Consider the following 9,443-nt stretch of genomic DNA (forward strand, 5'->3'; position numbering starts at 1 on the left):
CTGCGAGTCCTACGGTACTTGCTCGGTCGGCGGCGCTCGCTGCTGCTCCGGGACCGCTGTGTCAATCCAGTGGGTCAGCGGGACGGCGTGTATGTTCCATACTGGCCCAAGCTTCTTCACCTGGCTTCAGAAGCAGAGCACTGGCGCCTGGCTGTGTTGGGTCTGTTAGATATTATTGCCAGAGGCTATTGATTTGCTATGGTATCGCTACTGTCTTCTGGCTGTAGTGGTATGTGTTTCCAGTTTCCACCGGCGGACCATAGGAATGACTTAACCCTCGCATGTGTAGGGGGGGGGGGGGGTCGGATGGACCCCCCCATGGTTTTTCGCGAATAACTCGCGTAAAAAGCGGCCGATTGCAACGAAACTTTCAGTACCCTCGCATTGATCAATTTTACACCTACCCTGAAAATTTCATGACCCTGACCCAAATGACCTTTGACCTGTGACCTCTTTTCCGAGACCATGTTTGGCCGGAATCGCGATTTCGCGTATGTCGGCTCGCACTAGCCGCGTGTTTGCAAGCTTTTCGTGGTTTCAAACGTTCAAACATGTGATTTGATGTTACTCCCGTGTGTGTCAAGGTCAGGTCAGGTCATTGACCTTTGGTGACCTCGGGTGACCTCGGGTCACTTTTTCGAGTTTTACATGTTTCTAGGCTAGTTTTTGGAGCTGAATTCGAATTTAGCAACCATTTGAACATTTACGAAGTAGTTTTGGTGACTTCGTAACATGTTACGAAGCTGTCAGAGGCCGTTGACACGTACTACGAATACCCGTCACGACGCCTACTGGTTGACCTGACCTGACCTGACCCGACCTGGTCTAAATGCTTCAAGACATCATCTGTGATCAAAACTAACACGATATTCGTGATCAGCACCCCGAAAAACCCCTTAGCAGCCACACTTTACGACTTTCTAACAGGTCCCGATTTTCCCGACTTTGGGTCATTGACCTGACCTGGAAGGTCAACCAATGACCTAGGACCTTAAAATTGGGTATCATCGGCTTCCTCTCGTCACGGGCAACACGCTCGTTTTTTCCGCGAAGCTCTAGCTCGATCAGGGGCCAAACGGCAAGGGGGGGGGGTCCAACCGACCCCCCCCCCCCCCCTACACATTAGAAGCTGGCAAACGCCGCACACATGCGAGGGTTAAAACTGTGTCACAGTTGTCTGCACTACCCACAGCCATGTCTATTGTATAGGTCACCTGACCTGTCTTACACCAGTCTGTCTTCACAATAATCCAACTGTCTGCTCTGTCCTCTGAATGCAGTGCTCCCATCAGTCATGTCATATACCGCTAACCGAACTGTCTGTCCTGCCCTTCAATTGCGACGCTCCCCGCAGGATCCTGGAGATCACTTAAGAGATACTTTACTGTCCTGTCTGTCCCCTGACTGTAGTGTCATCCCCCACAGGATCCTGGAGATCACGGATGACACTCTACCGTCTCTCCTGCCCCCTGACTGTAGTATCCATTCACAGGATCCTGGAGATCACGGAGGAGATCACGGCCACGGCGCCGGAGCCGGTACTGGGAGTGGTGGTCCGCCAGGACGGTCAGGAGATCGATACTTCACTGAACGTGCGGCCCGGCGCGCCGCTCGACATGGAGATCTCGCTGGACAACAAATCCTCCAGCACGTACGGCATCATCGTCAGTGACATGATCGTCAGCGATACCAGGAAGCAGGAGGAGCTGCTGCTCACCAACGGGTGGGTGTGCGGGAGGGAGAGAGAGATAGAGAGCGAGAGAGAGAGAGAGAGAGGGGGGGAGATGGAGAGGAGGAGCTCCTGCTCACCAACGGGTGGGTGTGGAGAGGGGAGGGGAGGGGAGGAGCTGCTGCTCACCAACGGGTGGGTGTGTGGTAGCGATAAGGGAGATGAGAGGAAGGGGAAGGAGAGAGGACGAGAGGAATTGGCCTAAGAAGGGTGTGGGTCGATGGGGTGGAAAATGACGGAGGGAGAGATAGATGACGGAGGGCAGAAGCTGAGGAGCTGCCGCTCACCAACGGGTGGGTGTTGGGAATAGAGGAGGGAGATGAGAGGAAGGGGAAGGAGAGAGGACGAGAGGAATTGGCCTAAGAAGGGTGTGGGTCGATGGGGTGGAAAATGACGGAGGGAGAGAATCATAGAAGAGACGGAGGAGGGACGTGAGGTGAGGGCTGAACTGGAATGCCTAGGGTAAGATGACTTGCTGTTACGTGTTTCGTTTTCAAAGTTCACCATTAATCTCCATCCATTTCTCATGATCATTATTTGTCGCCATTGTCGACCCTAATAACCATATTATTGTACTCCCTTCAATTGAAGTTCTGAGCTATATTTGGTTGTCCGTCGAAGGCTCATCATGACTCAGTTAATGATCTTACTATTGTACGGGAGTCTTAATTAATTCCTGAGACAACAGGACAGGAGTGTAAATCATACCGATAGACAACTTTATTGCTGGGTGCTCATATTCTTTTGTGTGAAACCACATTGTGAAACGCATAATAGTTCGGTTGTAGTTGACTTTTAAATCTCATTTCAGATGTTCCGTGGATCCGTACCTGTTTGGGAACTTTGCCACCGAGACTGGCGACAAGCTCAAGGCCAACTTCCGGGCGTTCAAGTTCCCTGAGACCAACTACGTGCTCTTCAAGGGCATCCTGAATGTGTGCATCGACGTCTGTGAAGGGGTGAGTTCCGGCTGCTGTCGGCGGGCCTGACGGGTCACGGCGACTCTCACGCAGACTCACAGACATCCGTGCACAGTGCACTTACAGTGGGCAGGGAGCGGTGGCCTGGTAACTTTCAACAGTTCCATCACCGAAAAGCACAGTCATTTAATATGGAAACATAGTGGGAACTGGGAGCATCTATTTGTTGATAGCGAAATAGCCGTGAACCGCCAATCTCAGCTATTTTTATATTTGCAGGTCTTAATCACGTTATCAACTAAAGCACTTCATCGTCACTCAATTTCCAACTCAGGTTTGGAATTTTTGGCAGTCATAGCGGATTTTTTCTTTTCATTTATTCTTACCTCGACGCCCTTAATCGAAGTACCGCTCAAAAGAAATGCCAGTTATTCATCAGAAGTCCCGTAAATCGTACGCTGGTGGTTGACCCTACTTACCGGTTTTATTCTGTTTTGTTTATGCATTTCATTGCAGTTTTTTTTTTGCCCTTCCCCTAGATCGTGCCCTGTTATCGCCGGGACATGGAGAAATGAATTGTACCGCACGGTAGATTTTGGTGCAGAGCAGTGCAGCCACTATGGGTGCGCTGATTTACAGCCGGAAGAAGCAAAAAAGCAAGGCAGTATGGAGACTGCAACAGGACACAAACAGCTAACACCAGATGGGCGCGAAGCAGACATCGAACAGGATTAGGGTAAATGTCATATTAGGCTATCCAGACTACTCGCTCATTGTCACCATAGTTTACGGTCATCATTTATGCTATTTTCCGCGCTCTGCACAGCCGTGACCGGTCAGCACGGCTGTTCCCGAGCTCCTCACCAGGTGGTATTCAGGTCATTTGTGAGCCCTCTGCCTGCTTCCCTCCCCCTCCCCCAGCACCGTCATTGGCCGGTGCCAATCTCAGTCACTCTCTGGGAATGCTGATTGCTGGGCCAAACCACCTGTCTAGCGGCTCTCCCTCGCTCTGTCCCGGCGCGGCGGGGCGGTCACGACTGCCCACGATCCACCTATCCGACCTTGGCAGACCAGACCGAGCCGATATACTAGGGCGGGGGCGGCGGCGGGGGCGGCGCCCTCCGTCAGCGCCGCCCGGGCGGCTGGCGTGCCGCTGGTGGGCGGCCGTGGGCGGCGCAGCCCTTATGGAGCGGCCCCGGCGGCCCACGAACGACCCACGGCGGCACGGCACCGCCAGCCCCGCTCACAGGGAGCGGCACGGGTTCCTGGAGTAGCACAATCACGGGCTGGGGAAGGATACAGGGATGCAATTGCAAACTATAGGGAAATCCAAGCAGCCACACTCACGGACCAAATGCAACTTCTTCTGGGTAATGGGTTCCTTAGTGAGGATGAGTTTATGCTGTAGGATGGCCCTCGGGAATAAATTATGAGCTAGACTGATCTTAATTAAACGATTTCTTACGATTCAAATTGGACTGGAGTAGTGGCTTTGAGCTAGAGTTTTGCGTTACGATTGTCTGCATTTTTAACCCTCGCCCTGGCAGGGGGGTCGATGCGACCCCCCTAAGGTTTTTCGAAGATAGCGTAAAAACGGCGGCGCGCAGCGCCGCCAAATTTGGCACAGCCTATGGAGCAACCTTTTTACATATGACCTGAAAATTTCAGGTCCGGGTGACCTTGGGTCAGGTCACCAGGTCAGAAAAACCGGTACAAGGTCATGGTCAAATTTCAATTTTCTTTTTGCACCTGTCCAACTCACAGTTTTGGACTGATTTCCTTCAAACTTGCAGGATGTGCTAAGCTCACCGAGTTGTATAACATATAGTTCGGGTTTTTTGAGGTCACTGACCTGAGGTCAGTTAGAGGTCATTACGTCGTAATGTTAAGCCTATGGGAAAATACTAAATTCGGAAAATACTGGAGATATCCGCTTTGTTCTATCACTTTTGTGCTTTGAAACCACAGTAATTAACAGCAGGTCACTTGGTGCTGCTTTGTTTGGTGTACTTATCCATGGGTCAGGTCAAATGAGGTCAACTGAGGTCAAATGACGTTTTTGCCAATAACTTGGCACATAATGACGCTAGAGCTTAAAAAATGGTATCATTGTGTTCCTGGTGATCAGCCAAATCGAATGATATGCGATATGATGCAATTTGGTAAACTTGAACTTAATTTGTTAATTTAAGTTTACTTAAAATTTAAGAAAAACTTTAAGTACACTTAATCAAGCTAAAAAGTATATCATTCGACGCGCCTTGACGAGCTGAGTTCACTGGTGCTTTTCTTTTTGCTCTATCTTAATTAGATCAAAAGTTATAAGCGAAAAACTTTTGACCTGTTTTTAGCGAAATTTTTACATTTATACCCCCCAAAACCCCCCTAAATATTGACCTAGAGCAACCAAATTTGCACAGGGGCGAGAACTCCAAGGGGCCCACCTACCTACCGAATTTGGTGTTTCTAGGTGCCATAGGAGCCAATCGCGAGGGGGGGGTCGCATCGACCCCCCCCCCCTGCCAGGCCGTGTTATGAAAAATGCCCTGCCAGGGCGAGGGTTAAACGGAGTGTGGCACATTCTCCAGTGTGGCCTTGGCCAGCTTTGGCCCGATGAACCAGAGCAGAGACCTTCCTGTTCCAGTGAACTAAGGTGAACCGCAGACCTGTTTCGTCCAGTAACTTCAGGCATTGTCCTTGTGTAATAAATCGGAGACCTGGCTGGTCTAGTCAGCTGGTGTATTTATTGTCCAATGAACCGCAGACTGGTATTGCGGGACAAGAATGTGTCTGTCGAAAAGGAGCCGGTCCTGTAGACTGTAGTCAGACCTGTGAGCCAATCGCGGAACTACGTGTGCTGCTTCGCGATTATGAAACGGTACATAGTTGACTGATCGCATCATCAAGCGACTATGTGAGCCTACAGGTCAACCCACAGATTGACAGGTCAGAAGACTGCTGTTTGTTTCTAACAGACAAAACAACAATAGCGGGACCTATGGACCTGCGACTCAATTTAACCAGTCGTCGTCAAACAAGTAGCTCTGGAAAGAAGGCTATTACTGCCATACTCGTTAGGAAACAGCACAATAAAACAACCCTAGATCATAATTGTCCCTGTCACATTGAGAGCTTAGACAATGCAATTCATTACGCAACCGACATAGGAAAATCTGGCCTGTTCTGTAACATCTTTGAGCGATTGCTGGCAGCGCCTCCATTGTAAGTACATAATTAAACCGAATGCTAGCATTTTTGCACACAAATGTCGTTGGAGCTGAAATGTTAACTACCTTTCTGTCAATTATGTAATGGCTCATGTCATGACATTAGCTTGGTGTGATCGGGTTCTCGGCTTAACCGCCTCTACAAATAACGCTGTTATCCATGGGGTGCGCATAACTAACCTGTTGAGAGAATCACGGTCTGCAAACTACGTATACTGGCACTTGACGGAGCAAAAGCCCGGCTGACGTCAGCTGGTCAGTGACGACACATTAGCGGTAGGTCAGAGGTCGTTGGTCAGGTAACTAGAAACCGCTACTCTGCTGCCTTAATCAATAAATCTTAATTAAAGATCAGACATCAGCGCTTGTTGGGAATATCGGTTTCCTATAGATCGGCGGGCAGTTATCTGTATTTCGCTCCTCACGATTGCGGAATCTCTGCCCCCAATGTGCATAGGTCCGTGGGCGGCGGTCGCTCCCAGTTTGGTGAGCTCGCGTTGGGCGGACAGGCTCTGGCACCGATCGGGGTTCGTCCGTGCTGGGGCGGCACAGTAAAAATGGCCCCGATAGACCGGATTCGTAAGGAGTGGAGGAACACCGGAGTGTGGCCAACGGGGAACGCTGCACGATGCGCAGTTCACAGTCTCACAGTCAATGCACAGTCACAATTGTTACCCATTCCCCAAAAAGTGAGTGACAATTACCGACTCCCCAAAGGCTGCGTTTATTATCCAGCGCAGAAGGCGATTACGTTCAGATGTGTCGCAGCCGAAGTAAATTCAGCGTGCAACGGATATTTGAGTTACGGAAGGCGTTGGTGGGATGTGCCTCCTGTAAATAATGATCTTACCCGACCCGTCCTTCGTTCTCGGCTGCAGTGCAGTAACTTTGAGGTAGGTTGCTGGGTGTAACACCAACAGTGACCTTACCTGACCCGTTCGTCCACAAATGCAGTGCAGTAAGGTAGAATATTGGTACGGTCGAAGTTGGCAACCTGACCTGACCTTTCCCCTCCCCACAGGTCCAGTGCAGTAACGGAGAGCTGGGGTACGGCCGGTGGCAGTGACCTGACCTGACCTGGCCTGACCTGTCCAGTGACCTAACCTGCCCCTTCCCTCGCCCCCAGGTTCAGTGCAGTAACGGAGAGCTGGGTTACGGCCGGCGACGGCGTCGCGCCGTCACTCCTAGCAGCGACCCGAACCAGGTGTTCCAGGTGGAGATGAGTACCATCCTCAACGTGCAGTTCGAGGACGCCGAGACCAACGTCAAGGCCGGTAAGACGCCGCCACCGGGCGGGGTCAGCTTTCACGGAACTTTATTTTTACTCTTGCACAAGGACTCTTGTGCTTTCTCTTGTGCTTACTCTTGTGCTTATGACGTCTCAGCACCGGCTGTCTTTATTATATATGTCACAGGCAATGAATGGAATCGGGCATTCTTCTGTGCTCCCCTTTCACGTTTAAGATTGCTTGTGTCGTGGTAACAATAAGTAGCTAAACTTAACAAGCCGTCTTAATGAGTCCTGGCGCCATTTTACTTGCGTTTTCTGATATTCGTGTAGGGTTTTGTTTGTCGCCAGCTTTTAGGGAAGAACACGTTTGATCACCGTGTCATTAGCGGCTGGGCATTTTTATAGTGTTGCATCATCTGTCCGCGTGTCTCGTCTGTGTGCTGTACTGGCCCACCTATCCCGCCTGTGTGCTGTGCTAGTCCACTATCTTGTCCACTATCCTTTGTGCCGTGCTGTCCCGCCTATCCCGCCTGTGTGCAGTGTCGGCTCGCCTATCCCGCCTATGTGCCATGCTGTTCTGCCTGTCTCGCCTGTCTGTGTGCCGTGCCGGCCGGCAGACGAGGCCGGCATGACATCTGTCTGCAGTCCACGTCTCTGCCCGCAGGTTTCATTGACGCCGAAGAGCCCTTCTCAATCGGCTACGTCGACCCCCTGACCTACTTCGCCGGCCGGCGCGGCGAACGGGGCGTCATCTATAGCTCAGCGCCGGCCACAGTAGTACCAGCAACGGCCGCCGCCTTCCTGGTGGCGCTGCTTGTAGCTCTGTAGGCGGCCGCGTTTCAAGCTGGATGCGTTGACTGGGATTGTCCGTGGCATTTCGCCACTAGAATGTTCGCCTTCAACATCCGAGTGAGTCCATCTGGGCGCAGCTTTAAGTTATTTTTAGTTCATCGAACCATAAATCAATAGTCTTCCATAAGGATCTGGTCTCTCGCTTATTCCGATGGAAGCTAACATCGTTATTGTAGGAACCTGTTCGGTTATTCAACCCATTGCATTTTGGCATGATTTTCTACCAGTCTGCCGGGTATCAGACGCATACGTCCAAATCGTCAGCTGGGTTAGTTCCGTTTCTGAAGTGCTGTGCTAATGCAGGCGAAATTCTAGCTAGCGTCGGAGCATAACGACTAGTGGAAGCTCTCGACTGGCCATAGTGTAAGCATCACTCACACCGACTCAGTAAGAGCAATAACCGTGCCTTGTGTGGCTGCCGACCCTTCGGCAGCTGCCCTGGAGTGAGTGTCTTACTGACAGTTAACAGAGCGTCACAGCGGCGACATGGAAAATGTGATATAGCGCGTAGATTGCTGACCTCAGCGGGATTTTCGTAAGCCGGCCGTCTCGGTTTATTAGCAAAGCACATGAATGACGCGAGTCCGACTGGCCGCTGCGGCGCGGCGGCCGGCTGTCACTCAGCTGGCTCATTACTGGCGCGGCTAATCCGAACGATGGCGAATGTGGCGCGGTCAATCCGAGCGGAGGCGAACGCGGCGCGGCGAGCGGCCCCGGACGTCACGTGACCGGTTCAAGTGCTGTTGTTGCCGCGAACCGCGCCTGGCGCCGGCCGGCCGCCCTCACACGCACAGACACACACACAGAGGCGCACTGGACCGTCGCCGTCGCTTCCCCGCGGTGCGGGCGGCGGAACGGCCGGCCTGTTGTGTGGTGCGCGTGTGTGCCGTGCCGCCCGGAGGCCCGCGGGTCGCGGGCAGGCGGCGTCCCCGACACGCGTGTGACGTGCATGAACTAAACGGACTGGAGCAGTGATGAGAATGGTCATTACTACGTTGTGTATGTAATGTATGCCCTGTGTATCTAATGCATTATGTACCATTGAAGGCTTACTAACAAATAAATACAACCATAAACACTATACGATTTTTAAAGGTAGTGTGCCACCTTTGAAAGATTTCCCATTTTATTTTTCCTAGGATAAGAAGCTTCTGTTTTTACCTAATATCGCAAAAAAATCAAAAATGGGCCTGGAATAGTGCCTTTTTCGCCTAAAAGTTTATCGGTTTTTAGATATGTATAACAACTGTAGTGGGCTCACCTGCAAACAGGCGTCGGGCAACAATCGCGAATGCGGCGCACTTGTGACAATAAGCAAAGGTCATTATAGTGTTACGACCATACGACGTACGGGAATGAGTTATCAGCTGTCTAATCGTAGACAACACAATGTCGAGCCTTAAACTGTAAGCCCGTATTGGTATTGTTTCTTTTATTTGGCTGTCGAACATTATTTATGGTTTGAAATATGATTTTATGTAAAA

At 51.2% G+C, this 9,443-nt stretch overlaps 1 protein-coding gene across 2 annotated transcripts in view; it reads left to right on the top strand.

Annotated features, from left to right (window-relative positions):
* LOC122392603 overlaps positions 1-9,040 on the top strand; it is a 28,849-nt gene extending 19,809 nt beyond the window's left edge. The window contains exons 5-8 of one of the 2 annotated variants that reach the window (XM_043387656.1): positions 1,493-1,723; positions 2,541-2,688; positions 7,003-7,150; positions 7,772-9,040. In XM_043387656.1, coding sequence (XP_043243591.1) covers positions 1,493-1,723; positions 2,541-2,688; positions 7,003-7,150; positions 7,772-7,935 — 691 coding nt within the window. In that variant the 3' untranslated portion in view covers positions 7,936-9,040. Of the gene's footprint in view, positions 1-1,492; positions 1,724-2,540; positions 2,689-7,002; positions 7,151-7,752 lie in introns of both variants that reach the window. The other variant, XM_043387657.1, reaches the window with a different exon arrangement.
* The last annotated feature ends 403 nt before the right edge of the window (positions 9,041-9,443 follow it).

The sequence above is a fragment of the Amphibalanus amphitrite genome, unplaced genomic scaffold, assembly GCF_019059575.1.
Source record: "Amphibalanus amphitrite isolate SeventyFive unplaced genomic scaffold, NRLGWU_Aamphi_draft 000493F_arrow, whole genome shotgun sequence".
Classification (NCBI taxonomy): Eukaryota; Metazoa; Arthropoda; class Thecostraca; order Balanomorpha; family Balanidae; genus Amphibalanus; species Amphibalanus amphitrite.